This window comes from Zophobas morio, unplaced genomic scaffold, assembly GCF_036711695.1.
Source record: "Zophobas morio isolate AGI-343-1 ecotype UQ-CSIRO unplaced genomic scaffold, CSIRO_AGI_Zmor_V1 ptg000021l, whole genome shotgun sequence".
NCBI lineage: Eukaryota > Metazoa > Arthropoda > Insecta > Coleoptera > Tenebrionidae > Zophobas > Zophobas morio.
The window spans coordinates 17166605-17187326 of NW_026972126.1; the positions used below are offsets into that span (position 1 = coordinate 17166605).

The 20722-nt window shown below is 36.3% G+C and overlaps 5 protein-coding genes across 6 annotated transcripts; 1 reads left to right on the plus strand and 4 right to left on the minus strand.

Moving 5' to 3' along the window:
- Positions 1 to 1132: 1132 nt before the first annotated feature.
- Positions 1133 to 8169, plus strand: LOC135132325 (cytochrome P450 9e2-like). The gene is made up of 5 exons (XM_064060385.1): positions 1133 to 1379; positions 1469 to 1952; positions 7114 to 7564; positions 7616 to 7882; positions 7932 to 8169. Exons 1-5 carry the CDS (start codon positions 1180 to 1182, stop codon positions 8108 to 8110), a joined length of 1581 nt encoding a protein of 526 aa, XP_063916455.1. The 5' UTR covers positions 1133 to 1179; the 3' UTR covers positions 8111 to 8169.
- Positions 8170 to 8205: 36 nt separating this feature from the next.
- Positions 8206 to 9000, minus strand: LOC135131715 (cytochrome P450 9e2-like). Its single transcript, XM_064059561.1, has one exon. The coding sequence runs from the start codon at positions 8998 to 9000 to the stop codon at positions 8206 to 8208; it is 795 nt and encodes a 264-aa protein (XP_063915631.1).
- Positions 9001 to 15609: 6609 nt separating this feature from the next.
- Positions 15610 to 17481, minus strand: LOC135132326 (cytochrome P450 9e2-like). 2 transcript variants are annotated; one of them, XM_064060387.1, is made up of 3 exons: positions 17102 to 17481; positions 16553 to 17048; positions 15610 to 16498 (listed from the first exon to the last, which is right to left on the minus strand). In XM_064060387.1, exon 3 carries the CDS (start codon positions 16390 to 16392, stop codon positions 15676 to 15678), a length of 717 nt encoding a protein of 238 aa, XP_063916457.1. In that variant the 5' UTR covers positions 16393 to 16498; positions 16553 to 17048; positions 17102 to 17481; the 3' UTR covers positions 15610 to 15675. The 2 variants fall into 2 exon arrangements, with proteins under 2 accessions (XP_063916457.1, XP_063916456.1); XM_064060386.1 differs by having other exon boundaries at positions 17098 to 17481.
- On the minus strand, positions 16523 to 17291 carry LOC135131716 (cytochrome P450 9e2-like). The gene is made up of 2 exons (XM_064059562.1): positions 17098 to 17291; positions 16523 to 17048 (listed from the first exon to the last, which is right to left on the minus strand). The coding sequence occupies exons 1-2, from the start codon at positions 17289 to 17291 to the stop codon at positions 16523 to 16525; spliced, it is 720 nt and encodes a 239-aa protein (XP_063915632.1).
- An 88-nt stretch (positions 17482 to 17569) lies between the features above and the next one.
- On the minus strand, positions 17570 to 19707 carry LOC135132787 (cytochrome P450 9e2-like). The gene is made up of 3 exons (XM_064060984.1): positions 19108 to 19707; positions 18568 to 19063; positions 17570 to 18517 (listed from the first exon to the last, which is right to left on the minus strand). Exons 1-3 carry the CDS (start codon positions 19299 to 19301, stop codon positions 17615 to 17617), a joined length of 1593 nt encoding a protein of 530 aa, XP_063917054.1. The 5' UTR covers positions 19302 to 19707; the 3' UTR covers positions 17570 to 17614.
- Positions 19708 to 20722: the final 1015 nt, after the last annotated feature.

Consider the following 20722-nt stretch of genomic DNA (forward strand, 5'->3'; position numbering starts at 1 on the left):
TTTTATTTTTAAAAACGTCCTGACAAAGATTTGGATTTATACGACTTAGTACTGGTTTAACAAAAATATAGTTTTACCAGACCAGAAAGTTCTGGTAATGGAAAACTTGTGAAAAGAAAACAACAGACTGTAAATAGTTTTTGGCCAAAAAGTGTTGGCCAGTTGAGTAGTGGCAGTATCGAAGAATTAGAACTCCAGTTGCGCTATAAATAAATTATAACTTTGCTTATCATTAAATCTTTAAAATAAAAAATGAGCACAGCCTAAAGAATGCACTAAATTTAAATTAATGGGATATTGTGAACCAAAACTGCAGAATTTATGAAGAGAACGACGGACAAAAGTAGCAGTACCTTTGTTTCTTCGAGAAGTTTGCCAACTTGAAAATTTTAAACATTCATTGTAATTTATAACATAAGCAATTTCAAACATTTTGCCATAAATATGAAAACCGGAAAACGATCCACCTGCATTAAATTTTAATATTTCAATATTCAATTCAACTTCCCACTTAAACTTCTGTAATTATAAATCTGACGTAACGAAACACTAACATTATTGAATCGAGAAAAATCTGGTGCAGATAAATCTGCGTATTTGCTGCAATATATTGGAAATAATCCAGATATTGCGTTGCAGAGATTTATGATCCCATTTATTGACGTCTTATCTAGTCTAGAAACTCGAATTTTCTCAAGTTTCGTGAATAATAATAATTTATGATCGTGAAATTGTTTACATATGTTTGAAAGACAATGTGCAATTTTACTGCACCATTCTGTGCAGACGATCCACTTATTCTAAAGAAATCCCAGCAATGTGTAAAACAGAAAGTAAAAATAAAACTCGACCGTCTGAAATCTCCCATTCAAAAACAGACAACCTCTTGAGGCTCACTTACCCGACCAGAACCGATTATTTACTAATTATCTGGCTATGATTCACCTTGTCAAAGCTGCAGGATTTATTGATCAAAAGCGACGTCTCCATTTAATTCCTTTATCTGAAAGTACCATAAATCTATTCCGAATAGTTTTTTTGACACGAGGATTGCTGTATATGTAGGAAGCTCTAGTGCAAACAAATACTGATGTAAATGTTTATAGTAGGATTATAAATACGCTCAAGAGCAATTTACATGGTAGTCTGTGTTTAGTGATGTGTGCATAAGGTGCAAAAATGTTGTTCTATATTTTGGGCGTTTTATTCAGCATTCTGATTTATCAGAAACTGATAAAGCCTTGTAGGTACTGGGCAGAGAGGGGAATTAAACACGCTAAGTGCTTTCCTGCGGTGGGGAGCTTCGGAAAAGTCCTTTTTAAGAAAGAAGCTTTCGTGGACGTTGCCCTGAATTTATACAACAAGTATCCAGAGGAAAGGTAGGTGGATAAGCGCCTAAATATAATCCTGGAATGTTTAAACAAACAACACAATCGAAATTTTAATGTGGAAATTTCCCTTTTTCTAGATACGTAGGATACATGCAATTCAGGCAACAATGCCTCTTGATCCGGGACGTCGACTTAATAAAACAGATCACCGTCAAAGATTTCCCTAACTTCACCGATCACGCGTTTCTCGGCCAAGGCATCGAAGGCGATCCCTTATTAAGCAAAAGTCTGATTAGTTTAAGTGGAGACAAATGGAAGAACATGAGGGCGACGCTCAGCCCCGCGTTCACCAGCAGCAAAATGCGCAACATGTACTTCCTGATGGAGGAGTGCGCGGAAAATTTCGTCAACAACTTCGACGGGGAAAGCGAGCAGGAAATGCGGGACGTTTTTTCACGATTTGCGTGCAATGTGATAGCTTCGACCGCGTTCGGGATCAAGATCGACTGCTTGAAGGAGCCGAAAAATGAGTTTTTTAAGATGGGAGTGTTGTTGTCGGATTTCACCTTTTGGCAGTCGATCAAGTCGATATTTTTCCAGACGTTTCCAAAACTGGCCGAAGTAAGTAATAACAAACACGCTTTATGGGTTTTTGGTGGCTTTGAAATATGTTTTCCGCGATATTTTACAATCGCGATAAGTAATTTAGTTCTCTCAACGGTTTTTTTTTTTAATTTAGCTTGCTTTCACAATTTACGTTGTTTTTTGAATTTTTCATGTTTCCTTGGCGTTTCCCAGTCAGGAGCATATGATAATGTACGATTATTAGTTTCGTTGGTCTGGCAGCGATTTTTTTAGAGACTGTATGTATAAGGATTAGAAACCTTAACTCAAACTTATTTGTTCACTTTCTTCAGGAAATTAATGACTTTATTTCGAAAAATAATAGAAATCTTAACTAGAAAATTCGATTTGAAGACGGGATTGGTTGTGGATCCATTTCAGTTTTTGTAATTGTTAATACATATGTTTTTAAACAAGTGAAATTTAAAACAACTTATTTTATCGTTAGAATCGGTTCATATAATGGAGATTTTCTCTGTTATTACTGTCTGCAAGTAAAAATAAGCATAGAGTCGTGTTTTTGAGAAAATTTTCAATAGGTAGACCTATATAGAAGAGTGTAGTATCATATAAAAGGAGATAGACAGATATAGAAGGATACAGATGGATATAGAAGGAGATAGAAGGATATAAGACATAGACGTATATGGGATATCTGGATGGATAAAGAAGGATATTGGAGAATTTAGGCCCAAATAGAAGGATATGGAAATGTATACACAGATATAGGCAGGTATAAATGGATATAGACGGACATGGGAAGATACACACCTAAATAGAAGGATATAGACAAATATAGACAGATATAGAAGCTAATAGAAGGATATAGACCCATATGGAAGGAAATAGACGGATATAGAAATAAATGAACGGATATGGAAGGCTACAGAAGGATGAGATGGATATAGACAAATTTAGAAGGATATAACACGATATAGACGGAAATGGAAGGAAATAGAAAAGATATGGAAAGATATAGACGATATGGAAGCATATAAAAAACTTATGGACAGATATACAAGGATATCGATGGATATAGCCGGATATGGAATGATGTTGACGTATACAGATATAGAAGGATATGAAATGATATACAAGATTATAAACAGATATAGAAGTATATCGAGGCTCACACGTAATATAAACATATATAGACAGACATATATAAAAGTATCTAGATGAATATGGAAGCATATACACAGATATAGAAAGTTGTACACGGATCTAGAAGAATATAGAATATAACCGTACGGATGAATATGGACGGATATAGAAGGATATAAACGGGTATAGAAAGATATAGACGAATATTTAAGAATGTAAATGGATAAAGACGGATGTGGACGGACATAAATGCATATATGTACAAGGATGAGAGGGATTTAGACAAATATAGATTGATAGAAAAGGTTATAGAATAATATAGTAGAAAATAGACGGATATGGAAACATAAAGAAGAAAAAGACGAATATAGAAGGATACAGAAGAATAGATGGATGAATGTGGACAGATATAGACGGACGTAAAGGGATACAGAAAGATATATGGAACGATATACATTGAAATAGAAGGATATAGACGGATATGGAGGGATACAGGGGGATCTAGATGGCTATAGACAGATATAGCGAGATGTAAATGAATATAAAAATATATGAACGGACGTGGAAGGATACAGAAGGATAATATGGAAACAGGAATATATAGACGAATTTAGAAGGACATAAAAAGGTGCAGACAGATATAGACGAATAGAGACGGAATGGAAGGAAATAGAAAGCTATGGGAGAATATAGTCCAGAATAGAAGGATATAGACGGATATAGTTAGATATAGATGGATATAACAGGATATAAAAGTGTATGTAAGAATATGAAAAGATATAGATGTATATGGAAGGAAATAGACGGATGCAGATGATACAGAAGGATATAGACAGATATAGACAGATATAGATGAATATAGACAGATTTGTCATGATGTAGAAAGTTATAAACAGATATAGAAGGATATAGAAGGTCACAGACAAAATAGATAAATATAGAAGGATATAGACGGATATAGAAGGATCTAGTTGGATATCCAAGGATCTAAAAGGAGATAGAAAGATATAAGACATAGAAACATCTAGAAAGATATAGACGGATATTGAAACATATAGGCAGATATAGGAGATCTGGGATATAGAAGGATATAGGAGGATTTAGGTCGAAATAGAAGGACATGGAAAGACAGATGTAGCCAGATATAAGTGGATATAGACGAATATGGAATAATATAGAAAGCATATGGAAAGATATACAAGGATATGGGCGGATATACACCCAAACAGATATAGACAAATATAGATGGATATCGAGGGATTTAGACGAAAAGAAAGATAAAAAGATATCGACGTATGATGCAAACAGATATAGAAGGTAATATAAGGATATAGAAGGAAATGGACGAATATAACAATATATGAACGGATATGGAAGAATATAGAAGGAGATGCGAGAATATAGCCCTAAATAGAAGGATATAAACAGATATAATTTATATAAAGGGATATAGCAGGATATATGTGAGTATGGAAGAATATAAAAAGATATAGACCCGGATATAAACGGATAAAAAAAGGATATAGAAAGGTTTAGACGAATATAGAAGGATATTGACGTATATAGAAGGAAATAGACGGACGATACAGAAAGGTATAGATGAATATGGAAGCGTATAGACGGATATAGAAAGATATACACGGATTTAGAAGAAAATACAACCGTACAGACAAATATGGACGAATACAAGAGGATAAGGGAGGATATAGACAGAAATAGAAGGATATAGATGGATATAGAATGATATAAAAGGATAGAAACAGATATAAAAAGATGTAGACAAATATAGCAAAATATAGACAAATATGGAAGAATATAAAAAGATATAGACAGATATGGAAGCACAGAAATGGATATAGAATGATGTAAAAGGACCTAGACGAATATAGGCTGATATAGATCGATATAAAAGGATATATGAAAAAATAGAAGCAAATAGACTGATATGGACGGATATAGAAGGATATGGGAGAATATAGATCTAAATAAAAAGAGCTAGGGGGATATATAAACATATAGAAAACAAAGACGGACATAGAAAGATACAGAAAGATATAGATGGATGGATGTTGACGAATATCAAAGGTTATGGGAGGACATAGACCGAAATAAAAGGATATAGGCAGATATGGAGAGATAGAGGAGGATGTAGAGGAATATAGTAGGATAAAAACGAATTTGGAGGTACATGAAAAGATATAGACGCATATAGAAGAATGTAAACGCATATCGAAAAATATACACGGATCTTAGAAGATATAGAAGAGTACAAACGAATATTGACGGATATAGACAGAAAGAGAAGTATATAGACTGATATAGAAGGATATAGAAGGAAATATACGGATACAGAAGGATAAGGAGGGATATAGAGATATGTTGATGGATATATAAGTATGTGAGAGAATATATACCGAAATAGAAAGATATAGGTGGATGTGGAATAATATAGAAGAATGTAAACGGATTTAGAAAGATATAGACAAACATGGAAGTATATAAGTACATATCTAGACTGATATAGATCGATATAAAAGAATATAGACGAATATAGATGGAAATAGACGAATATAGAAGAACATAGAATGGTAAAAAAGACAGAAAAAGGATACAAAAGGATACAGATGGATGAAAGTTGACGGATGTAGAAGGATATGGGAGGATATAGATCGAAATAGAAGGATATAGACAGATATCGAGAGATATAGGAAGATGTAGACGGATATAGAAAGATTGACACGGATCTAGAAAAACAAAATAGTACAGACGAACACTGACGGATATAGCCCGAAATAGAACAATATAGTAGAAAATAGACAGATATAGAAGAATACACAAGGATATAATCCTAGGGATGTTGACGGATATGGACGGATAGAAAGGGATATAGAAGGATATTGGACTAGATAGACCGAAATATAAGGATATAGAAGGATATGGAAGGATGTTAACGGATATAGAAAAATATAGACGAATCTAGTAGAATAGTACAGACACATATTGACGGATATATACCGAAATAGAATGATATAAAAGGGTCTAGACGACTATAGATGGATATAGCACAATATAGTAGGAGATACATAGAAACATACAGAAGGTAATAGACGAATATAGAAGAATAAGGAAAGATATAGATGGATATGGAGTGATATAGACCAAAATAGAAGGAAATAGACGGATATAGACAAGTATGGATAGATATAGACAGATATAGAAGGATGTAAAGAGATATAGAATGATTTGAAAGGGTACAAATGAATATAGATCAATATAGAAGGATATAGAAAAAAATGTGCACGAAGTATACCCATATGGTAAATTATAGACGCATATAAACGTATATGGAAGGATATAGACGAATATAGAAGGATATGGCAACGCAGATTCGTAATCCTGAGAAAATGTACGATAAGACGTCTTTCCGGACCGATCTGAGTAGCTAAAAATTTCATGAACCAGCGATTGTCTCCATTATTACTGAGAGTAATAGAGCAAATATAAGAACATATTTATGACTTGACCTGTCATAGTATCACTTGGTCTGATCTATCTTAACCTGACCCAATTTGGGTACTTATGAACCGATTTGACCTAGTTGATCTAATCTGACGTCGCTGATCTTGGACTTGACTTGACTTGACCGATCTGACCTGATCTAGCCTGACCTGACCTGACTCTAAACTGATTCGATGTGCTGATCAGATCAGACCAGATCTGACCTGACCTGAGGTACTTTTTTGACCATATCGAATTATCTTGACCTGACCTGATCGACCTGACTTGAGTTCCTTTCTTTCAATTTTATTTGCAATTCGCTTTTTCAAATTTCCAATGATTCAAATCCCTTAATAACTTACATTTACTTTGGTGTTAGAATTTTCGCACATTTTTTAAATTCTTTTTCAAATATCTTGTTACGTGTTCATATTCCTCATGAAAATATTTTCTCAGTGCTTTTTGTTGCGTTCCCTATTTTGGCTTCCTTCAGTGTTAATGTTAATTTATATTAAACTGTAATTGAAGCAACTATCAATACACACTGCCATTTCAGTGCATCAATCTCCAAATATTTTCCCCTTCTGTGACGAAATTCTTCCGCTCGATCATCAAAGACAACATCCAAAAACGAGAATCCGAAGGAATCGCGCGCCCCGACCTAATCCAGCTCCTGCTAGAAGCCCGCAAAGGCAAACTCAAGAGCGAAACCGCCAAAGAAGAAAAAAGGGAAGGTTTCGCCACCGCCGAAGAAGCCGAAGCCGACCCCAACGCCCAACACATCGAACTCTCCGACGAACACATAGTAGCCCAAGCAATGCTCTTCTTCTTCGCTGGCTTCGACACCGTCTCCACCACCTCCAGCTTCATGGCGCACGAACTAGCCGCCAATCCCGACGTCCAGAAGAAGCTCCAACACGAAATCGACAATGTCAGACAGAGATACGGAAGCAAAATCCCGTACGAAGGGGTCCTCGGCATGAAATACCTCGACCAAGTGGTGTCTGGTGAGCGGAAAAAACCGCTTTCACTCACTGACTAAAGTTCTATTTTTGTAGAAACATTGAGAAAGTGGCCGGCGGCTTTTGAAACGGATCGTCTGTGTACGAGGGACTACTTGATCCAGCCGAAGGGAGAGGAAGAAAAGGTGTTTTTGGTGAGGAAGGGGGTGGATATGGTGATTCCCGTTATGGCGGTACACAGAGACCCGCAGTTCTATCCCGAACCAGAGCGGTTTGATCCTGGAAGGTTCAGTGATGAAAACAAATCGAAGGTTATTCCCGGGACGTATCTGCCTTTTGGCTGGGGTCCAAGGAATTGTATTGGTAAGATTTATGCACTATTTATTGAAACTGCTAATAGGTGTGGTTGCAGGGTCGAGGTTTGCGCTTCTAGAAATCAAAACTCTGTTTTATCATTTGCTCTCTAAGTTTGAAATTGTGCCGGTTGCCAAGACCCAAATACCTGTCAGGCTGAATAAGAGCAGTTATAATCTTCAGCCGGAGGGAGGATTTTGGCTGGGGTTCAAGCCCAGGGAAGAAAAAGTGGAATGATTACGATTTTGAGCTTACCATTGACGTATTTTAAGTGCTAATAAATTTGGTGTTCTCTATTTGTGTAAATTTTCTTTATTACAGATTTAAAGAAGCTAAGAATGTATTTTTTCGAAACGTCGCTTCAGTCCTACCCAGACCCCTTTATCTGCAATCACAGGCATCTTGCCTTTGCGCATCTGGATCGGTATCTGCGTCTTCTCAACTGGAACGACTTCAAACTGACATAGTAGGTGATAAAACACAGCTTTCGTCTCCAAAATCGCCAGTCTTGACCCAATACAATTCCGAGGTCCAGATCCAAAAGGTATAAACGACCCCTGCACAATGTTTTTTCTATTTTCGAGACTGAACCTTTCGGGGTCAAACTTTTCCGGATCCGGGAAAAATTTCGGGTCTCTGAGTACAGCGAAAAGGGGTATCCACAACACAGTATCCTTTTCCAAAACCAAGGGCTTCTCGTCAGGATATTTGGGCTCGATGGTGAACGGCTTATTACAGATTCGGTTGATGACGACGTTCTGGGGCCACTTTCGCAGGGTTTCGGACACAACCATGTCCATATATTTCATGGAATTGAGGGCTTCGTAGGTGATTTGGTCGTCGCAGGAATTTCGCGTGGTGTCCACTTCTTCGATAAGTCTGGCTTGGATGTCAGAGTTAACGGCGAGTTCGTAGCTCATGAAAGCCATTGTGGAAGAAACGGCTTCGTAGCCAGCGAAGAAGAACCCGAACCCTTGTGAAGCAATTTCTTCATCTGTGATGTCAACCTTGTCGAGTTTTCTTTTGTGGATTTCTGATTCTTGAACCGTGGCGAAAGCTGTGTCTTCATTGTGCGAATCTTCGTATTTTAGGCCGTTTTTTCGTGCTTCTAGAAGAATGTTGAGCATGTCGGGTCGCACGATGTTGTGTTTTTCTCTTAGCTTGACCGTGTCTCTAACTAGATCATCAAAGTATTCTATCGCGTTTAGAGAAAAAGGTGATATCTTGAAGAACTAAGACACAATTGTGGTTATCTTCAAGTGTATACTTACATCGTACAGTTTTGGGGCTGCAAGGTACCCGAAAAATCTCACCGTTCTAAACATTCCCTCTTCCATGATGTTTTTGCTCATGATATAGAAGTCATTCCGCGGATCTTCCAGAGAATTACAATCACACCCAAACGTCACACTCGCGATGACGTCATTCGCGATTTTTGTGAACGCTTCTTTGATTTCTACAACAACCAAGTCTTCGTTTTTTTGGGAAAAATGCTCGACTAGTTGTTCGCCGGTTTTGGAAATTAGGGAAAACATGTATCGCATCTTGCTACTCGTGAACAAAGGGCTTAGGGTGGACCTCATTTTGCGCCACTTGGAACCTTTTTGGCCGAAGATGTTCTCCGTGAGGAAGGTGTTTTCAGGGAAGGTGTCTTTGTGGTCGAGGAAGTGGTCGAAGTGTTTCGTTGTGATTTGTTTGATTAGGTCGAGGTCTGTCACCAGAAGAATTGGGTCCAGGAAGAAAAACAAGCCGATGTATCTAGGTGAAAGTGAGGTGAGTTGGGGGTGGTGACGGAGAACTTACCTTAGTTTGGGGTGGTCTTGGTAGAGAGATTGAAGCATTTCACCGAAGCTACATTTTCGAAACATTAGTGGCCATATATCACCCCATATGAAACCATAGGGAGTTTGGGATATTCCTTTTTTTGACCAGTGGTTGTAGCGGGAAATTATTTTCCAATATAGAAATATAATGAGGAAGCACGCTGCTACTGTCCAAAACATGGTGGAATAACTGAAACTTTGTTGAAATTGATATCGTAATTGGAATGGTTATGGTGATTAAAACTGTAATTGCAACAACACGATAAGTACGTGTTGATTTTACTATTTCGTGCATGTGACCAATTGCTTACAATAATATTTTTTTTTATCTTGGACTTAAGCATTTATTAAAAAAAGTAAACAAAAGTTACAATGAATTTATGTCCTCGTACGACATTTAAACCTTCCTTCCGCATACATGGTCATCCTTTTCTTAGTAATCTTCAAAGGTATTGGACTTTTCTCAACTGCAGCTATTTTAAAACTAGACAAAATATGAAAAAATAACGTTTTGGCTTCTAATAGTCCGAGTCTTAAAGCCGTACATTCTCTGGGTCCCTTCCCAAGAGGTAGATACGTGTAGGGTTTAATTTTTCGTTTATTTTGATCATTGAAACGCCCTGGATCAAAGCGTTCTGGCTCTGGATAATAGTTAGGATCTCTATGGATAGCGAAAACGGGTCCGAATATTGGTGGCCCTACTTTGAAGTGTACAGGCTTTTCGTCTGGATACTTCACCTCTATGGTGTATGGTTTAGTACAAACTCGGTCGATTATGACAACTATAGGCCATTTTCGTAACGTTTCAGACACAACCATGTCCATATATTTCATTCCCAGGATAGCTTGGTCTCATCAATTTCCAGAATGAGTTTATGACCATTTTAGTCTTGGATGGTTTATTACTGTCAACATCTTCCAACCCACTTTTTCTGGTTTCTAGAAGAATATTGATCATGTCGGGTCTCATTATGTTGTGCTTTTGGCGACGTTTGATAAGGTCTTTGACTATTGCGAAAAAGAACTGAATGGTTTTTTGAGGAAGTGAAGATATTTTGAACACCTGATAAATACAAATTTCAAACAAGGAACGACATCTAAATACTTACTTTGTAAAGTTGAGGCACTATGAAGCTTCCAAGGATTTTCAAAACTCTACCTCTCCCAGAAAAATCTGTAAGGTGTCTTCCCGTTAGGTAGAATTCGTCTTTAAGGTCATTTAAGGCATCTACTTTTATACCAAAAGCAATATTCGCCATCAGATCGTTGTAAAAGTAAAAATATATTTTTGCAGAATATTGAGTCACTTTCTGGTGGAATGAGGTTTTTGTGGTTTACGAAATGATCGAAGTCTTTTACCAGAACTTGTTTGATGAGATCTGGGTCTTTTATTAAAAATGCTGGGTGAGGGAATAGGTAGAAAGCAGAATACCTGAAAGACAAAGTTTTGTAATTTATATATAGATTATAGGATAGAAATAGATTGATCTACCTGGTTTTGGGTTCCATATAGTAGGCGCTTTGAACCACTTCACAGAACGATTCTTTGCTCGTTATTGTTTTCCATGCAGCACCTGGCCAAGATCCATGAACAATTTGTTTCAACAATTTTTGGGTCCAGTGGGACGATTTATGTTTCCAGAAGGCAAAAGCAGTAAAAGTAAGTAGAATCAATGGCCACAACATGGCACGAAGCTGCAACAATAACACGTGTATGCGTGTGTCTCAAAACTCTTAAAATAGATAGGTAGATAAGACTAATTTCAGTAAATGGCATACTCTCTAAGAAAACAGAGGGTGGGTGGGCGGGGCTAGTTCCTGCTCAGATAACAGTGATTTTGGCAAATGAGTTATCCTCTAAAAAAAGAGACGGCGGGTGGGCGGGCCTAGGACCTACTAAGATAAAACTGATTTTGGCAGATGACATATTCTTTAAGAAAATAGAGGGTGGGCGGCTGGGGCTACTAACATAAGACTGATGCAAAGACTTTAGCAAATGACGTATCCTCTAAGAAATTTAATTCAATTATTATAAGAAAAGACAGTAGAGGCTCCAAAGCACTTTCAAATTCTTTCCAAACAGGAATACCTAGAACCTCAAGATTGTTTTAAAATTTTCCAAAAAAAAATCGGGATCTCAAAATTAACTCAAAAACAGGTCTGGTCAGAATTTTACAAAAATAGAACACCAAATCCCCGAAAATTGTTTGAAATAATTTACAAAAAAAATCTCCATGGGCTCCCAAAATAATACACCATGGGTAGTCAAGACTCTTCTGAATTAAAAAAAACACTACGGCTTTTTCAAATTCATAAAAAATAAAACACTAAAAGCTTAAAAGATTTTTTCAAGTTCTAGTTACTATTGTTTTAACAACACGATACTCAAAAACAGGTTTTTTATTTCTTGTTGAGAAATTGGCTCACAACGAATAAAAAATCATCACAATTGAGATAGGGTGGTGGGCGGGGCTTATACTTTGTCTTTTTTTTTCTTAATATACATAGCCATCTTTTCTCAACAAGAAACTTAAAACATGTTTTAAGCCCAAATGCAAAAGCGATATTTTCTGATACCAATTTTCCATTTTAAACATGTTTTAAGTTTTATGTTGTGAAAAGAAGTCTACAGGTATTGAAACACAAAGGCAAAAGGTAAGCCCGCCCACCCGCCCTATCTCCATTCTGATGATTTTTTTTATTCGCCGTGAACCAAGGAGGGGGAGCTTAAATGGAAAATACTTATTTCTTTACAAGAAATTAAAAACAAGTTTTTGAGTATCGTGTTGTTCAAAGAATATTATCTATATTAAGAAAAAAGGCAAAATATAAACCCCGCCCACCCACCCCATCTCAATTGTGATAATTTTTTTAATTTTTAGAAACTTAATGCACGTTTAAAATGGTAAATTTTTGTAGGGAAATATGGATTTTGCAATTACACTCCGCCCCTCAGTCTGAGAACGAATGAAAAATTCATCACGATTAAGATCGAAACGGACGGGTGGGGCTTCTCTTTTGGTTTTCTTTTTTAATTAATTCATATCGTTTACTTTGTATAACACAATTACTTTATGTAAGTACATATTTCACATGGTAATTTCTTGTAGAAAAATAAGGATTTTACAATTAAGTTCCACCTCTCGGGTTACGACACAAAAAAACCATCAGAATTGGAATTGGGTGGGTGGGTGGGGTTTATATTTTGCGTTTTTTTTCTTAATATACATACCCATCTCTTCACAACAAGAAACTTAAAACATGGCTAAAATGGTACATTTTTGCAATGAAATATGGATTTTGCAATTATGGGGCGGAACCTAATTGCAAAATCGATATTTCTTTATAGATATTTTCCATTTTGAACATGTTTTAAGTTTCTTGTTGGGAAAAGAAGTCTACACATATTAAAACAAAAAGGCAAAATGTAAGCCCGCCCTCCCGCCCTGTCTCAATTCCGATGATTTTTTTTATTCGTCGTGAAGCAAAGAGGCGGAGCTTAACTGAAAAATACTTATTTCTTTGCAAGAAATTAAACACATGTTCTTGAGTGTCGTGTTGTTCAAAGAATATTATGTATATTAAAAAAAAAAGGCAAAATATAAACCCCGCCCACCCACCCCATCTCAATTGTGATGATTTTTTTAATTCTTAGAAACTCAATATACGTTTAAGATGGAAATTTTTGTAGGGAAATATAGATTTTGGAAATACGCTCCGCCCCTCAGTCTGACAACGAATGAAAAATTCATCACGATTGAGATCGAGACGGATGGGTGTGAGTCTCTATTGGTTTTCTTTTTAATTAATTCATATAATTTATTTTATATAACACAATTACTTATGTAAGTACATATTTCACATGGTAATTTCTCGTAGAAAAATAGGGATTTTACAATTAAGCTCCGCCGCTCGGTTTACGACGAATAAAAAAATTCATCAGAATTGGAATAGGGTGGGTGGGCGGGGCTTATATTTTGCCTTTTTTTCTTAATATACATACCCATCTCTTCACAACAAGAAACTTAAAACATGGCTAAAATGGTAGACTTTTGCAAGGAAATATGGATTTTTCAATTATGGGGGGAACCTAATTGCAAAATCGATATTTCCTTATACAAATTTTTAATTTTGAACATGTTTTAAGTTTCATGTTGTGAAAAGAAGGCTACACATATTGAAACACAAAGGCAAAATGTAAGCCCGCCCACCCGCCCTATCTCCATTCTGATGATTTTTTTATTCGCCGTGAACCAAGGAGGCGGAGCTTAGTTGCAAAATACTTATTTCTTTACAAAAAATTAAAACATGCTTTTGAGTATCGTGTTGTTCAAAGAATATTATCTATATTAAGAAAAAAAGGCAAAATATAAAGCCCCCCCCCCATCTCAATTGTGATGATTTTTTTAGTTCTTAGAAACTCAATACGAGTTCAAAATGGTAAATTTTTGTAGGGAAATAAGGATTTTGCAATTACGCTCTGCCTCTCAGTCTGACAACGAATGAAAAATTCATCACGATTGAGATCGAAACGGATGGGTGGGGCCTCTCTTTCGGTTTCCTTTTTTAATTAATTCATATAGTTTACTTTGTATAACACAATTACTTATGTAAGTACATATTTCACATGGTAATTTCTCGTAGAAAAATAAGGATTTTCCAATAATTAAGCTCCACCTCTCGGCTTACGACGAATAAAAAAATCATCAGAATTGGAATAGGGTGGGTGGGCGGGGCTTATATTTTGCCGTTTTTTTTTCTTAATATAAATAGCCATCTTTTCAGAACATGAAACTTCGAATCCGGCAAAAATGGTAAATTTTTGCAAGGAAATATGGATTTTGCAATTATGGGCGGAACGTAATTGCAAAATGATATTTCCTTATACAAATTTTTAATTTTGAACATGTTTTAAGTTTCATGTTGTGAAAAGAAGTCTAGACATATTGAAACACAAAGGCAAAATTTTTTTATTCGCCGTGAATCAAGGAGGCGGAGCTTAGCTGCAAAATACTTAGAAATAGAAATTAAAAACATGTTTTTGAGTATCGTGTTGTTCAAAGAATATTATCTATACTAAGAAAAAAAAGCAAAATATAAACTCCGCCCACCCACCCCATGTCAACTGTGATGATTTTTTAATTCTTAGAAACTTAACACACGTTTAAAATGGTAAATTTTTGTAGGGAAGTATGGATTTTGCAATTTGGCTGCACCCCCACTACATTACTACATATTTAGATCAGGTCAGGTATGGATGAGGCTTAATTTTTGGCTTTAATTTTTTCTTAATATAGGTACATAGTATTCTTTGAACAACACGATATTCAAAATCATGTTTATAATTTCTCGTATGGAAATAAGGATTTTGCAGAGAAGCCCATTTGGCTAACGAGGAATAAAAAAAATCATCAATATTGAGATTGGGTGGGTGGGCGGTTCTATATTTTGCTTTTTTTTCTTAATATGTGTAGACTTATTTCGACAACAAGGAACGTAAAACATGTCTAAAATGGTTTTAGTTACTTTTCGTTGTAAAAATATGGCTTAAGAAATTTAGAAGAGTTACAACTTAAATTATTGAAGTAATCATTTATTATTGTCAGTTAAAAACAATAAAATAAAGCACCGAGTGTTTTTTGACCTTCGATTTTTTTTATGTGCGTCAATAAATTTGTATAAATATTTATACTTACTGACGTATGAGGAGTCAAAAATGCGTAGGGTCCACAGTCATGCTTTGAAATGCACTGTTTAGTCCAAAAACAACCCCTGAGACTTTTCAACTAAAAATTCGAATTTATGATGACGCTTGAAACAACGGGTTGTTCGTAAAAAACCTGTTTCTAATGCGTCAAGGAGTTTTATAGACGAAAGGTTAACCTGATTTTTTTTTTTCAATAATATAATATATTCGTTCTTCTTGAAAATTTTCATGAATAATAATACAAAAGTTGAGCAAAAATTACAATAAAATAATTATATAATTGTACGACGCCTAAGCCCAAACCAGAACCCTCCTTCTGCTTTCATAGCTATCCTCTTCTTAATAAGCCTCAACGGTATTTCAGTTTTGTCAACAGAAACTATTTCAAAATTGGCCAAAATATAAAAAAATAACGTCTTGGCTTCCAGGAGTCCTAGTCTTGAAGCAATACACCCTCTAGGTCCCACACCAAACGGCAAATACGTGTATGGTTTCAGCTTCCTTTTATTGTCATTATTGAAACGCTCCGGGTCAAAACGTTCCGGATTCGGATAATAATTAGGATCTCTATGGATAGCAAAAATGGGTAACCATACAGATGAACCTTCTGACAAATGAACACACTTTTCGCCTGGAAACTTTGGCGGGATTGTATATGGCTTACTGCAAACTCGATCAGTGACCATGATCCCAGGCCATTTCCTTAAAGCTTCAGACACAACCATGTCCATATATTTCATACCCGAAATAGCGTGGTACGTGATTTTGCCACCACAAGCGTCAAAAGTGTTATCTACTTCAAGAATGAGCTGTTTCTGGACTTCTGGATTGGCACCAAGTTCGTAAGCCATGAATGACAATAATCCAGACATGGTTTCAAAACCAGCAAAGTAAAAAGCTATCACTTGAGCTGCGATTTCTAAATCTGTTATTTTGATTTTATCATCTTTCGACGGGTTTTTTCTACCTTCTAGAAGAATATTGATCATGTCGGGCCTCACGTATTTTTTGTTTTTGGCGAATGTAAATATTGTTTGTGACTATCGCGGCAAAGAACTGGATTGTTTTTTGAGGAAAAGGCGATATTTTGAACACCTGAAGAAACGATTTACTTTCAAACTAAGTAGAAACATTTTGGTACATACTTACTTTGTAGATTTTGGGTGCTATAAAACTTCCAAGAAACTTCAAAACTCTGGATAGACCAGAAAGATCTGTCAAATCTTTTCCTTTTAAGTAAAATTCATCTTCAGGGTTATTCATCGCGTCTACTTCTATACCAAAAGTCATACTAGCAGTCACGTCATTCATGAACCTTGTCATTATCTCTTTCATTTCTACAGTCACCAGTGGTTCATTTTTTTGCAAAAAATGGCTAACAAAGTTGTCACAATTTTGGGTAATTAAGGAGAACATGTATTTCATTTTGCTGGTTGTAAAAACTGAGGCGAGAATTGATCTTACGTCGCGCCAGTTTTGGTTTTTCAGTAGTAGCAGGTTTTTGGAAAAGATTGGGTCACATTGTGGAAGAACCATGGAGTGGTGGTTCACGAAGTGGTCGAAGTCTTTCACTGTGATTAGTTTGATGAGGTCTGGATCTTTAATTAGGAGAACTGGATGTAATAGTTGGTGAAAGGTGGAATATCTAAAAGTTACCTTGACTTGAAATATGTTTGATAAGTAAATTAATGTACCTGCTATTGGGTTCCATGTTGTAAGCATTTAGTATCATTTCAGGGAAAGTTTCTTTACTTGTGATTGCTTTCCAGATGCTACCCAACCACCAACCGTGGACGATTTGTTTGGAGCATTTTTTAGACCAGTGGGACAATTTTACCCTCCAGAACACCAAAGCAGCAAAAATGATTAGAAGCAGAAGCCACAACATGGTTTATACATAGCTGTATTTTCATCTATGGTGGTTAAGATAGAGCAGCTTGAGAGAAACTGTTTTTGCATTGCTACCACAGTGTAAATAAATAGTGTTATGTTAATACAACATGGAAATGCAGAATACCAAATCGTACTTTTAATTGTTAGTACGTGATGGAGTAAATGTATTTTTTACCAAGTACGAAGAGTTGTTGATTGATAATAAATTCGTCGAACTAATAAACACTGATGTTTATTTCAATGCAATAAAAAAATGGTTGTCAAAAATCGACCTACTCATAATTTTTTATTTAAGAAAAAATCACAACTTGACACAGACTATGCTGATGGAGTGGACAACTCAGTACGACGTTTCAGCCCAAACCAGAACCCTCCTTCCGCATTCATGGTTATCCTCTTCTTACTAATCTTCAAAGGTATCTGCGTTTTCTCAACTGGAACGATCTCAAAATTGGTCAAAATATAGAAAAATAATGTTTTGGCTTCCAGGAGTCCAAGTCTTGAAGCAAGACACCCTCTAGGTCCCACCCCAAACGGAAAATACGTATAGGGTTTAACCGTCCTTTTATTCTCATCACTGAACCGCTCTGGATCAAACTTATCCGGCTCTGGATAATTCTCAGGATCTCTATGGATAGCAAAAACGGGTAACCACACCGACGACCCTTCTTTAACATGCCGAGACTTCTCATCCGGGTACTTCGCCTCGATTGTATACGGTTTAGTACACATTCGATCCGTGAGTATAATGACGGGCCATTTCCTTAAAGCTTCGGTCACGACCATGTCCATATACTTCATGCTTAAAATAGCTTCGTACGTGATTTGGCCACCACACGCCTCCAAAGTCTGATCCACCTCACCAATTAGTCGTTGCTGGACCTCCGGGTTGGCTCCAAGTTCGTACGCTATGAAAGACAACATTCCAGACACGGTTTCAAACCCAGCGAAGAAAAACGTTATCACTTGAGCCGCGATTTCAAGATCCGTGATGTCGATTTTGGTCTTGGAAAGTTTGAAGTTTTCGGAATCTCGCATGACTGCGAAACCTGTGTCTGGTGCAGACTCTTCAGGTTGGAAGGCGTTTTTTCGGGCGTCTAGAAGAATGTTGATCATGTCTGGACGCACGATGTTGTTTTTCTGGCGAACGTCGATGTTGGTTTGGACTAGAGAGCTGAAGAACTTGATTGAGGCTTCCGGGAAGGGGGATATTTTCAAAATCTGGTGAAAGAATTATTGTCAAACTAGAACACGCAGATAGAGATACTTACTTTGTATAGTTTGGGGACTAGAAAGCTGCCGAGAAACTTCAACACTCGTGTTAGACCAGTGAGGTTTGTCAAGTTCTTTCCATTTAAATACACTTCGTCGTTGGGGTTATTCACAGCGTCTACTTCTACCCCAAAAACTATATTTGAAATGACATCGTTTGAGAATCTTGCCATTATCTCTCTCATTTCAACAGTGACCACAGTTTCCTCCTTTCTTAAGAAATGTTTAACGAATTTATCGCAGTTTTGGGTGATTAGGGAGAACATGTATTTCATTTTGCTACTGGTGAAGACTGGGGTGAGCCTGGACCTCATATCGCGCCATTCTTGGTTCTCCATAGAAAACAGATTTTTGTAAAATATTGGGTCGCCTTCAGGGGGGATGAAGTGTTGGTGGTTCATAAAGTGGTCGGAGTCTTTCACCAGCATTTGTTTGATAAGATCTGGGTCTTTAACTAGGAGAACTGGGTTGAAGAACTGGTAGAACGTGGAATATCTGAAAGACAAGTTGATTTTTGGCGGATTTGGTGAAATGAGTACCTGGTGTTGGGTTCCATGTAGTAGGCGTCTTGAATCATATCAGCGAACGATTTTTTCCCCGTTACGGTTTTCCAAATACTACCGATGCACGACCCATGGACAATTTGTTTCAGGATTTTTTCAGTCCTGGGGGAGGATTTAAGCTTCCAGTAGGCAACAGTGGCGAAAATTATCAAAGCGAGTAGCCACAACATGATTAACAAGTATTTATGTCGAATTCCTCAATTTATTTGATTTGCGTCAATGCAAATTTGTACTCACGAACAAGTTAGAAATACGCAAGGCCACACCTTAAACACTACTGTTTATTTTAAACAACACAATTGGCACGTTCTAGTTGTCAAAAACCCACACTGAAAACTTAACTAAGGTAGAATTTCCAACTCTTGCCGCAAGACCTCAACCTTAACACCTATTTCATAAGTCAATGTCACGTGGACAAACAACAGCAAAGGACTAAAACTTCTTCAGACAAGCTGATGCATCTCGGATCAACGACTCGACTGTTTCCTGCATGGAGACAAACCAGTTTGAGTAAACCACCAAAAGGTCGTTTCTATTTTTTATTTCCGGTCAAGGACATCTCAAAACCAAAATTTTTTCTTAAACATTTGTAGGTCTAAAAACTAAAAAAAATCCTCTCGTAAACACATTTTGTAACCTTGTGTGTGACACAAAGTTTGATGACGAAGATACATTACGATATAGACTAAGATAAATTAGTGTTAAGTAATTTTAAACAGAGAATGACAATAAAATCGAACTCTAAGGTGCATTGTCCTTCTCTGTTATATGCTAATTGAAATGACTCACAGTTATACCACTTAAGAGTCAATACACAATAAGTTTAATAACAATTTATTTCGTCTCCTTTTCGCAAAATAAAACAAACAGCGGTCACCCTCTTCTGCACTAAAGCTTTGGTTGGTTTGATTAGTTCAATCTGTACCTAATTCTATTATTTAATTAGTATTGTAGAGTACATTAAAACTAACTGATGAGAAAACTAAAAGTGTACACAATTATTTTTATTCTAAAAACCAAACTTTCCGTGTCACGAACTAACGCTAAGCAGAACTCAGTTAGTATTAACCAACAAAGTAAACCGACTGTCCAAGTTTTCACAATATTTAATAAATTCTTCTGTTGTTCTGGTTAATAAATGGATGAAGTCACATCAAGTGCTGAAATTTGTGGCGCCCATATTTAAGTATTTAATAGTAATTATTATAAATTAATACTTTATGTTGTCGCTTATATTTTGTTGCAATTTTTCATGGACTTTTTGTCGCTTTCCTTGTAGCGTTTTTCTTTGTACTATCTTTTAGTCTTTTTTAAGTCACTTTTTGTAGTGGGCCTATTTTTTTCCTGTTCCGGTTTCCTTGGCGCATTTTTTATGGATTTTTCAATTTTTTTCCAGCTTCTTTTGTGACATTTTTTGACTCCCTTCTGTTAAACGCATCAACTTTTTTTGTCATTTTTTGTTTTTTGGCACTTTTTTGTGGACTTGCCTTGTTTTTGTTTATTTTTTATGCCTTTTTTGGCATTTTTGTTGTGGCCTTTTTTGGTAGAATTTTGTATCGTTTTTTGTTGCTTTTTTATCCTCTTTTATTGG

What these genes read in the sequence shown, in the direction of transcription:
- LOC135132325 (XM_064060385.1), top strand. Translation starts at nt 1,180, where the DNA reads ATGTTGTTCTATATTTTGGGCGTTTTATTCAGCATTCTGATTTATCAG. An exon ending in CGTTTCCAAAACTGGCCGAA is followed by an intron (nt 1,953 to 7,113) that starts GTAAGTAATAAC and finishes CTGCCATTTCAG; the next exon opens with TGCATCAATCTCCAAATATT. An exon ending in GGGTCCAAGGAATTGTATTG is followed by an intron (nt 7,883 to 7,931) that starts GTAAGATTTATG and finishes GTGTGGTTGCAG; the next exon opens with GGTCGAGGTTTGCGCTTCTA.
- LOC135131715 (XM_064059561.1), bottom strand. Translation starts at nt 9,000, where the DNA reads ATGCTCAACATTCTTCTAGAAGCACGAAAAAACGGCCTAAAATACGAA.
- LOC135132326 (XM_064060387.1), bottom strand. Translation starts at nt 16,392, where the DNA reads ATGATCAATATTCTTCTAGAAGGTAGAAAAAACCCGTCGAAAGATGAT.
- LOC135131716 (XM_064059562.1), bottom strand. Translation starts at nt 17,291, where the DNA reads ATGTTGTGGCTTCTGCTTCTAATCATTTTTGCTGCTTTGGTGTTCTGG. An exon ending in AACATGGAACCCAATAGCAG is followed by an intron (nt 17,049 to 17,097) that starts GTACATTAATTT and finishes GGTAACTTTTAG; the next exon opens with ATATTCCACCTTTCACCAAC.
- LOC135132787 (XM_064060984.1), bottom strand. Translation starts at nt 19,301, where the DNA reads ATGTTGTGGCTACTCGCTTTGATAATTTTCGCCACTGTTGCCTACTGG. An exon ending in TACATGGAACCCAACACCAG is followed by an intron (nt 19,064 to 19,107) that starts GTACTCATTTCA and finishes CTTGTCTTTCAG; the next exon opens with ATATTCCACGTTCTACCAGT. An exon ending in TAGTCCCCAAACTATACAAA is followed by an intron (nt 18,518 to 18,567) that starts GTAAGTATCTCT and finishes TTCTTTCACCAG; the next exon opens with ATTTTGAAAATATCCCCCTT.